Raw genomic sequence first — 16,138 nt, 5'->3', positions numbered from 1 at the left:
TACTTTTTACAGTGTTCTTTGCTTTTTTCAAACCTCCACGTATAAAAATTGACTTGCTTAATTTATACGTCAAGAGGCATATTTTCAGTTGCGTCCAGGGATTGACAGACTTCCTATAGAGCACTTCCTATAATTAGTAAATGTCTCAGAGCCCTTGCAGGCCACTTCATTTCTGTCATAACTCCAACTCTGCCTTTCCCTTGTAGAAAGCGGCCATAGACAGAATGTAAATACTTGATCACAGCTGTGTTTCAATAAAACTTATGTACAAAGACAAACAGCAGGCCAGATTTATACTGCAAACAGACCCCCTAATAACTTGGGTGACTTTCCTTAAGTGTCACAGTTTTTCATTAACAAGGTTGACACAAAACAGGTCATCCAGATCCAAGAACAGTGGTCCTCAGACAAAGAGGCTTCGACAGTAACATGTTTATTGTATCATCCATTCAAGGATACAAGATACAAACACAAACCACTTCTTAATTTAAGGAGAATATGAAAACATCAGGCAATTCCTATAGTACTACTACAAATACAACCTTCACCTACAGTAAAAATGAAGCCATTCAGTCATTTTGGTCATCATCCCAGTCTTTCTTTCCACTTGGAGGCTTGGGCCCACCTGCTGGTTTTGCCATGATGATCTGCAAAACAAAATTCACAAGAGTACACTTACAAACTCAAGCTTTAGAATGAATAGAAAGAATATTTTTCTGAGCCTGCTTTGTTATTAAGCAATCATCACCAATGAGCAATCTGTTATTACATCACATATGGAACACTAGCGTAATCTTGGTTATCATCCAGCAGGTGAGTTTCCATTTTTGTGGACATTAACAGCAACAAAATGCACATTCATTAGCGGGAGGCCTTCTAAGACATGCATTTCAACAACCCAATGTGCAGAATGTGAGAAACATCTGCATGCATCACTGTCATCAATCAGTTTGGCACCTGATTTGCTATTTATATATGAGATTCATCTTGCAAACCATCTTTATCCCAATTTCCTTGTGGTTTAGGAGCTTTAGGTCCACCTGCCAGTTTTGCCATTATAATCTAAAGTCGTTGATAGGTAAAATATATATATTAAAGTTCAACAATGATATTTCCTAGTACCTGAGAGCCTAGAAAAAAGTTATTCAGTGACCTCATATAATCAACTTTTACTTTATTTCCTAGTAAATGAGAGCCCTTCAAGTCCAAGAATTGTGTTCATAAACAAAAGTCCTAGCACCTAGTTGCCTGGAAACTTACATGCCAGAAACCTCATTTATCTAGAATCACTTACCCACTATTTTACAAGTATAGATCTAGCATTTTTTAAAGGATTTATGTTTGAACAGAAAAAGGTGATGGTTGCAGCTTTGGGCTCAAATAAATTTGGGAGAAGTTAAACATAGTTGGCTTTCCACAGAGCAGAACTCTTAATCCCTGATTAGTACATACATATATATATATATAAAACATCAAGGAATTTGGCATGAGTCTCAATGCAACGAAAAGTCATAAAATATCTTCACTACCACCTTCAATAGCGTCCCCATCCCTTTTTAGAAGCTGCTTTCATAAAGAACTTGAAAGTCCTGCAATAACATTTTACCAACTGGGGATAAATTCAGATTGAATTAAAAGTAGTAAGTATAATTTTAGAACCTAAGTATACTTCAATTAAGATAACAGACTGATGGGCCTCTTTCCAGAGTTTCTGATTCCCTGGATCTGGGAATTTGTATCTTTAACAAGTTGTTAGATGACAAGGATGCTATGGATTAGGGCACAATTTGAGAACTAGTAAACACCTGAACAAACACTAATCCAGCCCTACTACACTGTCCAATGCTGAAAACTTTTCAAGTCCTTTTCTAAAATCCATACTATGCAAAATTAGGTACAACTATACTGAAGAGTACAAGCTCATTACAGTTGGATGGGTTCCTCAGATAGGTATGTACAGAGTGCTAATGGCAAAAACAATGAACATCCTCCCTTAGGGTAAAACATAACACAGCCTTCCTAGGTTAAACCCAAAAATCAGAAGTACCTGTGTGAGAAAGGCACTTGTGTTATTAACACTACTGTCTTGCTTGGCTAACTGACATGCAAAATATTCCTTACAAACTTTGACTGTGAAAATTTGCTGCTTATCCCATGCTTCAGTCTATTTAGCTTCTCCTGTCTCCTTCTACTTTTTCTTGGGGCCCCTATTATCTTTGCTTACAAACTCCAAAACCATTTTTTTCTAAAAACAGTATGATGCACTGACATAAAAATGCACGATTACTAAATCCAGTCCATGGATATCCAGTTCCATTTCTGGTCATCTCACCTAGGAAAAGAGTTCTTTACCAAAGTGAAATCTGTTTTGCTATAATTACAACCAACTGGTCCTTGCTTAGATCAATCTCCTTTCCATTTCTATGTAAAACTTTCCTTTCATTTCTACCTAAAATTTGATTGTCCCAAGATTAATTCGGCATGGTTTTCATTTAATGGTTTTCATAAATGGATTTACACTGTGCCTCTAGCAATTAAAATTTTCTACTCAATATTTAAAAATTATTCATTGGTTAATAATCACTCCTAGAATTCTGTAAGAAAATAGATTTCATTAAGTACTAGAAAACACCTTTTTGAAAAATTGTGATTTCTGATTTATCTCAATTCGAAATAGTCTTCATCACTTTTCCTCTTTGCCTAATCCCTCAAAAATATTAGCAGAAATACTATGATAATTTTAACACCTGAGGACCTTAAAACCCCCAAGACAACATTTGTCACAGAAGAACGCTCTTAACCACCAGGCCCTGTCACCTCCACATTTCCTTGATGGTGGTCCAGACATTTCCCCTCAGATGCCTTCCAAGAACCTGAGTGGATGCCTGAAACAGCACAGTAAGAACCCTATATATATAACAACACTCTGCTTTTATCACCCGTACAAGTCTATCAACAACACTCTGCTTTTATCACCCGTACAAGTCTATCAATCAGGTACAGTAAGAGTGTATTCAAGTTGGCAGCATCACTACTCCTGTACTTTGGGACTGTGTGCTAAGTCAGTTCAGTCATGTCTGACTCTTTGCGACCCCATGGACTGTAGTCTACTAGACTCTTCTGTCCATGGTATTCTCCAGACAAGAATACTGGGGTGGGTTGCCATCTCCTTCTCCAACTCTGGGGCCAGGAAGTAAAATTTGTTGATCTGATCACTGAAATGGCTAAGAGAGAGTGTACAGAGCGTGGATATGCTGGATGAAGGAATAGTTCATGTCCTGAAGCAGGAGAGCATGAGATTTCATCACGCTACTGATAACGGTGTACAATTTGAAATATATGAATTACATTTTTCTAGAATTTTCCATACAGTGTCTGGCATAACAGATGACTTGTGGGTAAAATGAAACCACAGAAAGCAAAACTGCAAACAAGTTAGAGAATACTGTAGTCTGCAATGTCTGCTTCAGGCTTTTATGACCCTTCCATATTCCATAAGGAACTTCCTCTTAAAAAGGGTTTTAAGGGAAAAAAAAGTCTTGAAAACTATGAATCTAAATGAGATTTATTTTACCCATTTCACTTCCCAAGTGGCAAAGGAGTCTCTCATTAGAAAGATACTTTTAAAATACTTTCAATAAAATGTAAAACTATAATAGAGAAACAAAACTTTTTTGGGTGGCTGGGGGGGAGTACTTTACTTTGAATAGGAAGAGAACTGTGTTTCAGGTCCATGAAAATATACTTTGAACTACATAAAAACTAGTATTTTTAAAGATCAGTATTTAATTTCTCACTCACCTGATCCACTCTGAGAACAGTGACGGCAGCATTAGTAGCCAGTTTTATAGCCCAGTATTTTCCCAGGTAAGTATCTAGAACACCAGCTTCCAACATGTCCTTTACAGCAGGAACTTCAGCCTGTCAACACAGAACTGTTTTTATGCTTTCATTCTAAAGGTTTATGTGAAAATATTTACACTCAATAATATAAAGTGCTACTTATATAAAAACTAGAATAAGTAGCTAGGCAAAAGTACTACCCTATATACACTATAAAGCAGAAGGATAACTAAATTATCAGACAAACTGAAAAAGCTGTTAAGAAAATCCTGTGCTCACAAATCAGAACATTCTCTTATCTTCCTTTTAATGTTATGTTGTACATTCACAAAATAAAGTTCACTTTTTTTTTTCTCCCAAATACCTCAATATCTAATCCAACGTTTTTATTTCCTTCTTGATGTACTGCATAGAGTTTAGAGATTACTTCATTGGCCTTAACTCCAGAGTTTTCTGCCAGTGCCCGGGGAATAGCTTCAAATGCCTCCGCAAACTTCTTAATGGCATACTGTTCAAGTCCAGGACACGTCTAAAACAAAAATGTGCTAGTTACTCAATTTTATTCAAACAACAACAAGAAAGTCAGTTTATACACAGAAAACCATATACCTCTCCATATGATGTGATCTGTTTGGCTAATTCAATTTCTGTTGCTCCACCTCCAGGTACAAGACGTTTATCCTATAACGTTTAAATGTTTAACGTTTAAATGTTGTTTAAAAAAACAAGTCACCAAGAAGCAATTTCCAGTTTTCTAAATCTTTTCAGATTCCAGTACTCCACCAAACTTAAGAGCTTTAAATCTGATTCAATTACAAATTTTATAAAATTCCAATTCCAATTAAAAAATGGAATGATTTGGACAAGCTATCTTACCTCACTGTAGGGTCTCGTATATGAAAAAGAATCAAAGTGAAGAATGGGAACAACACTGTAATTATCTACATTTTCACAGATTCAGCACTAACAATTTACTGAAAAGGAAACTGAAATGTAATAGAAGAAAAACCACCATAAACTCTTCACGACAGTTAAAAAAGGAAGCCTTGATTTGCTGTTTCTTTTCATATTTCATTTAAGAAAATCCATCAGCAATAAACACTTAAATGGAGTCTTACAGAAAAAGGTGCTGTGCTTTACACAAGCCACTCATGTTTTTCATTTTGAAGTTCTCAAGACGTTTAGGAGTCTGCCAATTGTGTTTCTGAGGACTTAAAATTACTAAGTTACATAGCAGCATATATCAGAAGTTTGTTCTTTTTTTGTTAATTAGAATCCTACAATATTTATTCAGTTACAAGTTGATGAACATTTGGATCATTTCCAGTTTAGCACTATCATGAATAAAGATGTCATAAGAAGACAAAAAAAAAAAAAAAAAAAAATACTAAGTTACGATGAATGCTCATACTGACCCTTGTGAGAACTTTGAAAGTATTAACACCATCATCTACTGCCCTCTCTATATCATCCATCAGGTTGTCTGTAGAGCCTCGAAGGACTATGGTAGAAATGGCACCATCTTCCTTTTCTGTCAATAAATTAAATATATATTAGGAGATTAGTAAAAGAAAATGAGCTCCCTACACATCACATACGTACATTTTACCATGACTACTCACCATGCTTAAACACAACCACTTGTGTATCTCCAACCTCTGACAGGTAAACACTGTCACAATGTCCCATTTCTTCAAGACAGGAGGATTCTGTGAGAAAATGATTCTTGTAATAAAGTAATTTGAATAGGTTCGACTATCTTTTAATAGTGCCCAAAATACATACCAATCTAGGAAGAGCTGTAGCACCAACTGTTTTGCATAATCTTCTGAGATCCCACTTTGAGTTCAGCCTTTAAAAAACAAAACAAACACCTTAATAGGAGACACACTAGTAAAACACAAGATATTAAACAGGAAACTGTTCACAGGGCCTCAAGTCACCCTCTTTCTTCCCTGAAGGTTCAAGCTCAGAATAGGTCTGGACTGCACTGTGCAATCCAGCCACTTATGTTTATGAAATTACTGTAGAACTGACAAAGTTCCCAAGTCTCCTTAGGATGTCAAGGGTTTGTAGTTGTAAAACACAAAGGAAGCCCTGGCACATAGAAAACTTTTGCTATACTTTGGGCAACTGAATGTTCTGTGAGAAAGAGAACAGTGATTTCCTCTGCACATTATACTAAGAACCGTGGGAACGGTTAAGTTATCCAGTGTAATTCATAAACAAAGTTATGTTCCTACCCCCACACTCTAGCTAACAGTGTGTACCAGATTTGTGTCTGGTCTCTTAAGCTCTTCCTCTTGCCTGGAACACTCTTCCTTCTCCCTCTTCAATAACACCTGTTAACTGGTCCTTCAGCTCTCAGTCTAAAGGTATATTTGCTCAGAAATGTTTCCTGTTTCCCTAGACCAAGTGAAGTCCACGTGCTACATTATCTAATACCTCATACTTCCCCCTTTTAACACTCTTAACAGTCTTTATGGTGTGCTGAATTTATTTGTTCACTGTTTCACCATCCAAAGTCATTTACAATCTGGAGTAACAGAATGCAGTCCTCTCTTACCTCACCAACATGATATTGTATTTGTTTGCATAGTGAAGAGCCATGTCTGCCACTCTGCCACCCGTTACTACGACATTTGCACCAGTATCAGCAATAGCTTTGACTTGCGCATCCATGAGATTTTCTTCTCCCTTACTAAAATTCATCAATTCTTCAGCACTCTTTATCAACACTGTTCCCTAGCAAAATAAGCAAAGATTTTCTTTAAAACCATTTCATCACTTCGGTGTTCAAAGTCACAGAATAACATTAAAGAAACAATTTAAACATGCACATATTATGAAACAATACAAAATCTGTATGAAACTAACAGAAATGCAGCTTGCTCCTAGACAAACAACCTCTCCCTCCGCCACACTCAGCACTAACATATTTGCTCTCTGACAGGCACTTTTCATGGAAAAATTAGAGAAATTCTAAACTATGAGATGTCAGGCAGGAGTCCTGACGTCTGTCTTCTGATGTCAATTAGTGTACCAAAACAACACTGTGGTTCTCAAACTTTTTCTAAAATGTGGACTAAATGACCAGGCCCATCCCACCCCAAATCTGTATAACTTTAAAAATTCCAGCGATGAAATCAACAGTGATGTATAAACTTCAGACTTCTTAGTATGTATTTTCAAATACAAACTTCAAATTGTAACTGTTACTAACTTCAAATTATGTTAACTTATTTTTGTTTCAGGATGCTACAGAATTTCAATGTTATTTAAAAAACTGCAATGAACAGCACGCAAATACATTTTTTCACTGAACATTTAACCCGCTGAATGTGTTAAGTTCTACTAGAAGTCAAGAACTGTTTGTTTAGACTGTAAACAATACTGTGTCACCATCTCAAGTTTCACTTATTTAGTACGTGAATTAGATATTCAATATAAATCTAACTAAAAAATAGACACAAGCCTGCAGTTTTCAGTAATTATGCCATATTCACTGGATTAAGAGCAAACTCCACCTCAAAATGTTAGAATCATTAAGACTATCTGAAAAGGAAGCCCAAATTTTCACCTTCAAGATTCTGAAATCTACATACCTTAGTTTCTGTTATCATGCCATCAAAAGGACAAGAGTACACTGCTATTTTTGCATCTTTGACAGATGTTACATCACCTTCAGTTTCCTTCTTAAAAACCATGCCATGCAATACTGAAGAGGAATGCACACCAGAGCCCTGAGGAGTTGGATACCAAAATCATCAATGATTTCATGACATCAGGGATAATTGCCTGCTTCTGCATGTACCAAAAATATTCATTACTAAATAATGTACTACAGCAAAGCAGTGACTCTTGGGGATGATACAGTGGTAGACATTAAAACACACCAGTCTGTTCATTGCAGGGATCACTGTGGCAATGAGCTACAGTTACAGACCTAGATCCTGCAGCATACTTGGGGAAAAATCAAAGGACAACTGCTCTAAACCATTCATTCACTCAGCACCAATGTACCAGGCTGGACTGTTAGTGACAGGGACAGAACAGGGATCAAAGCCAAGTTTCTGATTTCACACGCACACCAGGTAATAACAGGGAAGGGGAGGCAGTGTATGGATAGTCAGAATACACAGCACGTATATTAACACATACAGCTAATGCATGTACTTATGTAAGTTAAACTTGACCACATTAACAATCACATGTCAATGTGTAAAACCAATAGTTATATGTTTTACTGTATCAATCACAATTTTTACCAAATATATCCCTTTAGATATTAACATTAAAAGTATGAATTTTATTATACAGCAACAGAAAAACTTGAACCACCTGCAAAATTGCCTTCTAAGCTCATTTTATAAGTCAGCATATATGAAGAGTGCCAATAATTAGTACTTTGTTTATGCACTAAACCTTTCAACTGTTACGGAAAAATGATGACTTAAGAATATGTCAATATCCTTTTAAATTCGAACTAGTAGTATTACAATCTAGCAAGATCAAAATCTTACAATGAAGGCAGGAAAGTCGCAAGTGTCTAAAACTTACGGGGTAAAATTTAGATTAACAAATTTTTTTTTGGCTAAGGGGGAAAAAAAAAAAAAGACCTATCTAGATAACACTGATGCATTTCTGAACTTACCAGAATCTTACAAACTCTGATGTTATCAACATTGAAATGGCCAGAGTCAGGAAAAATGGATACTGTTAAGAAACCAAGACATATCAAAAGATATATTGGGAAAACAGAGAAAATATCTTAGCCACATGAAGACATTTTAATTTTGGATTTTTTCATTTACTGATACATACTCACCACATGCCTGAGCTATAAGCTTGGCCAGAAACACTTCATTACCATATTGTTTACTCATTACGGAGGTATGAAGTAGAGATGACACTTCTTCAACATCCCGTAGATTTTTTGCAGAACAACATACCAAGTCAGGAAGAATCTCATGAGCTTTTTTGCAGGCTATTTCATAGCCTTCTATGACCTTAAATGTAAAGAGCAAAAATACTTCCTCAAAGGACGTAATTTTGACATGTCTTAAAGTATCTCATTTTGATAACCCAATGGATATGGTATTTTCAATAGAAAAAGACAAAGCACACTCCCAGAGTAACATTCACGGCAAAGCCTACTATTTAAGAGTGTAGGCTTTGGTGACAGCCCACATTTGAAACCCAACTGCCATTACTAGCTACTCGAGCAAGGTTTTTCTAACTTAAGGCTCCTTTTCCTTATCTGAAACAAATTGGGATTACTTTTAATAGGCCCCACTCAGAGGCGTTTTGTAAGGACCGAATGAGACATTGCATGGGAAGTACATGTACCACAAAGCCTGACACAGAGAAAAGTGCTCAGTATTGGCTATAACTGTAGTACTGACTTAAGTTTGAAACAGTAGGTATACATACATAAGCAAATTTGAAACAGGGGTAGGTTTTAAAATGGTCACTCACCTCTGAAACCGACAGGCCAAGTCTGAGAAGCTCTTCAGCTAATTCCAGGAGAGCTCCAGCAAAAACCAGAACAAAGTTTGTGCCATCTCCAACCTCTTGCTCTTGCATGTGAGAGGCCATCACAATCATTTTTGCAGCAGGATGTTGCACCTGGTAGAAGACGTTCGAATTTAAATAGCAAGTTAAAACATCTGACCCTTAAAGCAATACGAAAATTTTCCTTTCCATTTCTTCTTAAATTAACAGACTCCAATCTCTTATGGGTCAGGTAACTCTTCTGATCCCACCTGTAGTGTGGTCACAAGAAGACAATCCAGGTCCCCTTACACCCATCAGCACGAATGCACCACCATAAATGACAGTAACTTCACAGGGCACTTTCTTTCAATGGTCAGTCACTCAGTATGTACACTGTATACATAAGGTTCCTAACACTATTACAAGTTCACTAAATTAAAAAACAAAGTAATTCCAACCTAAGGCACTTTTAAAAAAAGGCTTCAGAAGTGCTAAAGTAGATGTCATTTAGCTTGGTGGTAAGTTTCAATATTTATGTATATCCTCATTGAAAGGGGTTATCAATTATGGTCTAAAAAAAGAAAAATATAAAATATTCTTAAAGTGTATCATAATTTTAAGTGGTCCTTCCCTAGAATTTAAGATGCTTTTTAAAGGAATAAGTAAGGAGTGACAACTGACAGCACTGAGAAAACTAAATAGCTGACACTGGTTTATTATGAAGACAACAGCCCCATCATACTTAAATAACTTCTGAGAACATCACGGAGTACAATGTTAACCTTCACAATGACAAGTCCCTCCACAGCTATCTCGTGGATCTGTTTTGTTCAATATTACTACTTTAACACTGTATCATTATTTGGGCTTCCCTTGTGGCTCAGATGGTAAAGAATCTGCCTGCCATGTGGGAGACCCAGGTTCGATCCCTGGGTTAGGGCACGGTAACCCACTCCAGTATTCCTGTCTGAAGAATCCCATGGTGGGCTATAGTCCATGGGGTCACAAAGAGTCGGACACAACTGACAAGTGACACTCTCATATCATTATTTAAGAAGCTGGAGTAACGTTAACTTATCTACGGAGTTCTGACTGAAGAATTAATCCTGGTGCTTTAAGAAAAATTCCCTGAGACCGAACATATCCTTCAATTAGCAGCTGGCTGAGGAGTGGTTCTCCATGTGTGATCAGGCGCCAGACTGTCCTCATAAACCTGGTGGCAGTTATCTATTCTACAGACTCTATACCATCAAAACTGTAGGTGAACAAAACAAAATTCCACCAACTGATTTAATTTCACAAACACAATTAAAACAAACCCATCTTAAAGTATCAGCTGTTTCTACATTATGGAATAATTCACTTTAGCATCACGCTCTAAAGAAGACAACATTCAATTTGATGGTATCAGCAAATATGTATGTATATTTTATAACAACTAATCTCTCCATAAATTACAGAAAATTTTAACAGGAGCAAAGATCTTAAACATAGAGGATTCTCTATAATTAGGAATATCTATAGAATGACTTTTCAAGTTGGGAATTAAAAAAAAAAAAAAAACTCCTTATTATCCAATGTGAATGAAATAAAGGTTATTCGATGTTAGAATACACTGAATTTTTCACATCACCAAAACATTTCTTGGGTTTTTAAAAGAAATAACTTACTTCTAGCTCTCTTAAAATAGTCGCTGCATCATTTGTCACAAACAACTTCTCCAGGTGGTTGATAACCATTTTGTTCATTCCTCAAAAATAGTTAGAAAAAGAAATCCATCATCACTCAAACCGTTCTCCAGACACCAAAGAAAATCCAGTCAAGAAACACAAATTAAAAAAAAAAAAAAGAAACACAAATTTGCTATCCATTCCTTGAAATAACGTTGTAAGAACTCAAAACATACTACCTATTCTTAAAGCCACAGCCCAATGGCTTCCCCTGCCTGCACACCTGTATTCTTTCTTTCCTGCCAATTTCATATTTTTTGTTCAATTTAAATTATATTGACATGTACAAAGACTAAAATTATTTACTTGAAAATATATTTGTTTTGCTTATTTCATAAATTTGTATCAATTAATTCAGTTGATGGTGGGAAGCAAGAGACAATTTTTCTCTCTTAAATTATGTCATTTTACGTAAGAGAACCATTCCACAGCTGTAACAATGAACACTAGGTACTACCTCAAAGGTGAAAGCACCTAACTTTTCTATCCTCTCAGTAGGACAAAAAGTAACATTTCGATTCCAACTTTTCTAAAAAGATCTGAACTGCTGATTAAAGATTAGAAAAACTGTACAGGAGTTATTTTCAACGCCACACTGTATTATGGCTAAAACTCTCAATTTACATATACTATCCTCAAACAAGTTTCAAGGAACTATTACACAAAATTCTATCATAGTCCTGTATTTTTTAAAACATGAATTTAGAAATTACCATTTGGTCCGTATGCTGTGCGAGTTGTCTGGGCCAGCTCCTTGCAAGCCTGTATGTTCCTGTACACAGCCTCTTCTAACCCTGAAAAATGCTGGAGAAGAAAACTTCTGATTAGGCAGGACAGTGAATCTCAATAATTTCTTCATCTGTAAAACGGGAGTAGTAGAACAGTACCTGTCTCAAAAGACTGCTGATACTATCAAGCAAGACTGATGTATGTAAAGCATGGTGTTCAGTGTTCCTATGATACCACAGATACCACTGTAATCTATGATCCATAGATTTGTCCACTAATTGAATGAATAAAGCATGACATTTTTAGTGACCATGGGTACCTACTTACACATCAAAACATAAAGCCTATAATTTTTTAAAAGTGTGCTGACAAGTACAGAGAAGAGCGCTAAGACTGATTAGAGAAAGCATATGAACCACTGCAGATTATTTAAAAATACCTTTCCAGAGTCTACCAATTCTTTCTAAAAGCTGACATGTGGTATGAATGTGATAAAACCTGAGCATTGTAGAGTCAACAGGTCTATATTCAGAGGGAATTAACATATTTACCTTATACATTTTTAGAACTAAAGCATACAGATTTTGAATTCTCATTTGAACTGAAACAAACTGCTCATTTGTACACATTAATTCCAATGTGTATACACTGAAAACTGAACTGCTCACAGTACTCAAATTTTCAAGTTTTACAATGAACTTCTTTTAGCCATGGGATTTACTTGGCAGTCTCAGATAAATTTCAAGAGCCTACTGTTCATGTGAACATTTTTTAAGAGCTGCTTTGCCTGACAGAGTAGGCAACTGCCACAAGTGGTTATTTAAAATTTAAGTAATTAATTAAAAACTCAAGTCTCACAATTGCACTAATTGCATTAATTGAAAACACAATCCCTCAAAAGACACAGTTCAACTGCCCAGTAGCTACATGTGACTAGTGGATACCACACTGGATAATGCTGATTTAGAACATTTCCATCATAGCAGACAGACAAAACTGCCTTATACTCCTTTTCCCTCACTCCCATTCTCTGAGGAACAGTCACCTCTGACCATAAATCAGACCCTACCCAACGGTTCAAAGACTTCCCCTCACTCTTAGGATAAAATGTAAATCCCCTGTGAGGGCTACAAGGTCCTACACCCTCTAATCCTTGCCAACAACTCTTCTAATTTTATCTCTTACCACTGTTTTAAGATGTCAAACTCACTTCATCCTCAGAATTTGGTCCCTTAGCCTGAAACATTTCTGCCTTTAATCTTGGCCACTAAGCACAGAGCTGAGAGTTCTTTCCTTAACATTTCATTTATTGTTCTACCCCAAACTTTCCTTTTTAATTTTTTTTTGGGGTGCACTTTCAATTTCCTTTATCATTATTTGAAATTATCCTTTTTGCTTATTTGGTCACTTATTATTTCTGCCTCAGAAGAATAAAAAAATATTGACACTTCCCAGGCTTTTTAAAAAAGTGAGTTCATGTCATTTTCAGCAAAGCTCTTTCACCAATTCTTACAGTAAACCTCCTTACCTAATAGAGTCACGTTATCCCCAAAGTGCATCCTTGCCAACAAGAAACCTAGTTCCCTCAAACTGTTACCACAAATGGAACCACGCTATCTACATTCCTTTAAGCACAGAAAGTCTGGGAGACAATAGGGAACACAACTAATTGAACATAAAAGACACATTTAACAGTAGTGCGTCTAAGACTTTTTTTTTTTTTTAAAAAACCATGCTGTTAAAATTACTTTCAAGATCTCGCCGAAAAACAAAGGCTTTACTTAGGTCAGGGTGTCACTTTACCCTGTGGGTTACAACTCTTTCCGTCCAATCTCCCCAATTGAAAGATGAGGAAAGCAAGACCCAGAGGGTTAAGTTTTACCTCAAGCTGGCTAAGATCAGACCAGAACCCATTGGGATTGTAACTAAGGTTTATCCTACCATAATACACTATTTCTGCGAACTAAATAGAGAGCCCATCGTTTCTCATTTGCAAGAGTTGCCTCGTCCCTCTCCTCCCCGGACCACCCGCTCCTGGAGCCGTTTCGCAGTACTCAAAAGCACCTTCACCTACGTTATTTCACCTACTTCGCGCCCCCCAAAGGAAATCCTCCTCACTCTCGTTTTACTGATGGAGGAAAAATGCAAAGAGCGGCCTTCACACCCTGTGCGGCTACAAAGTACAGAACTCGCTGCCTGCGGCCTCGTTGCCCACTCGCCGTTTCTGGCCGCTTGCCCCCTCTCCTGGGCCCATAAAAAAAAAAAAAAAAAACCACGAAATGCCCACGGCCCTCCGCGGCCGAGCCCTCCCGAGAACACCTCCCTTTCTGGAATCTTCTTTCCCTCCGACCGCTATGTCGGGTGGGCACGCCGGGCCCGTTCGTAGGCTTCTTTTCTTGGCTGCGGCCGCCGCGGCTCTCCCACCTCATCCCCCCTTCCTCGTTTTCTTACCTTCGCTCCCTCCTTGAGCATCTGGGCAAAGCCCGGGGCCTTGGGGACGTGAAGCGCCATGACCAGTCTGCAGAGAGCCGTTCACGCGCCCTCTCAGAAGATCCCGGAGGAAGCGAGAGGCGCGCACAGCCTCCTGGGAACGTAGCGTGCGGCAGCCTCACGCTCCTCCTTTCTCTTCAGCCGGGCCCGCCCCTTCCCCCGGCGGCCTGGTCTGAACCCTCGCGAGAAGGAGCAGTTCGCGTCGCCAGAACTGAGTTGACGATTCTCGATCTGCTCGATCGATGGGGCGGCTCGATCGGGCTGGGCTTTCTGTCTTCCGGCCGACGCACGCGTAGGCTGCCTGGCGGATGTGGCTCGCTCCCGGATATTCAGTTCGCTTAGACGCATAGGCTCTGTGGTGGGGACTTTTGAATTTTGTCAGTTTTGTCCTTGAGTTTTGCCACGCCTTCCAAGAGTAGCTTCCTTGAAAATCTTCCAGAGCTCCCCACGATATCAGCCAGGTGGGCACCCCTTTTTTTCCGAGGCCGAACACCTGCCTTCATCCTCCAAATCTGTGGTTGAACTTGGGCTCAGAATTGGGCGCTGTAGCATCTCTGGGGACTTGAAGGTGATAAATGCAAATCTGAAAGGAAAACTACGTACTGAGTGCTCATATGTGCCAGGCCCCGTTATTTGCTCTATGTGCGGTATCTTAGCTAGTGGTCAATCTTTTATTAATTACTTACTTTTGCAATTTACAAAAAAGATAGTTTGTGCAAGATAACAGCGCTAGTAGTCTTAAAACTAGGATTTCTACCCAGATTAGATTGCAAAATGCACGTTGTTAAGCAACTGTACTCCTCTTTCCTCCTTTTTTTCCTTCTGTTTTTTGGCCGCCCCACAGGGCATGTGGGATCTTAGTTCCCCGACCAGGAGTGAAACCCCGCCCCCCTGCAGTGGAAGCATGATGTCTTAACCACTGGAACACCTGGGAAATCCCTTTCCTGCTTTTTCTTGGAAATATAAACCCCTTTTACTTTTCCACAATCCTTTAAAACCTGACCTCTGTCATCCCACATCAGCCCATGACTGATTTCAAAGGACTGAATGATGGCAGAGTACTTTAAAGAGTAATTTCACACAGTGGAAGTAATCCACTCTCCTAGTAGAAAATATAGACAACTGAGTAGAACGTTTGGCTTGTCTTTTGTTCCTTGATTAGACACTTGCAAATGATTTATTTTCCTTAAACCGGGACAGATTTAGTGTGTCTTAAAGGATAATCGTATGTGTTCCGTGTACTATAACTTTTTCTAATTAGCACTTAAATGCATAATTATTAAAAAAAAATTTTTTTGCCAGCCATCTCAAACAAACGGTATGTGAACCACCTTTTGGGAAACATTCAGCGATCCATAAAGGGTGGTCCAAGGGCAACAGGAGATTTCCTTATGGTTTAGCTAAGAAATAAATGAAAACTAATTCATCTAACTCAGAGCATTGCTTATAAACATAACCAGCAACAACAAAACTGAAAGGGATTAAAGATGACACGATAAAATTTTAATAAAAATAATTAAGGTATCAAGTCTTGGTAGAGACCATGGTAGATAATTTGAGGATAAAACTATTGATGAATCAAATTTCCATGGAAAGTTTTAGTTAAAAAATTGATCTGGGGACTACCCTGTCAGTCCAGTGATTAAGACTCCACTTTGACAGCAGGGGGCAGTGGGTTTGATTCCTCTTAGGGAACTAAGAACCTGCATTCCTCAACAGCACTGCCAAAAATAATAATAAAAGCAACCATAATAATAACAAAGTTTGAAAATTGATATTAATTTTAGTAAATTAAAAAGGAAATGGGAAGGATTAAATCAATTAAAATGTTCTGTATGGTAATTGATCAA

At 37.8% G+C, this 16,138-nt stretch overlaps 1 protein-coding gene across 1 annotated transcript; it reads right to left on the bottom strand.

Moving 5' to 3' along the window:
- Positions 1-417: 417 nt before the first annotated feature.
- Positions 418-14,422, bottom strand: CCT8 (chaperonin containing TCP1 subunit 8). Its single transcript, XM_043448661.1, is given in 16 exon segments — positions 418-647; positions 3,802-3,921; positions 4,208-4,372; positions 4,453-4,524; positions 5,259-5,374; positions 5,466-5,540; positions 5,543-5,552; positions 5,629-5,695; positions 6,410-6,588; positions 7,449-7,586; positions 8,498-8,559; positions 8,672-8,852; positions 9,322-9,471; positions 11,010-11,089; positions 11,783-11,873; positions 14,250-14,422. Coding segments are annotated over 16 exon segments (1,644 nt in total). The 5' UTR covers positions 14,310-14,422; the 3' UTR covers positions 418-569.
- Between the last annotated feature and the right edge of the window lie 1,716 nt (positions 14,423-16,138).

This window comes from Cervus canadensis, chromosome 27 (genome assembly GCF_019320065.1).
Source record: "Cervus canadensis isolate Bull #8, Minnesota chromosome 27, ASM1932006v1, whole genome shotgun sequence".
Classification (NCBI taxonomy): Eukaryota; Metazoa; Chordata; class Mammalia; order Artiodactyla; family Cervidae; genus Cervus; species Cervus canadensis.
The sequence above is the reverse complement of the archived record's forward strand: the minus strand, read 5'-3'. Positions and strand labels throughout refer to the sequence as shown.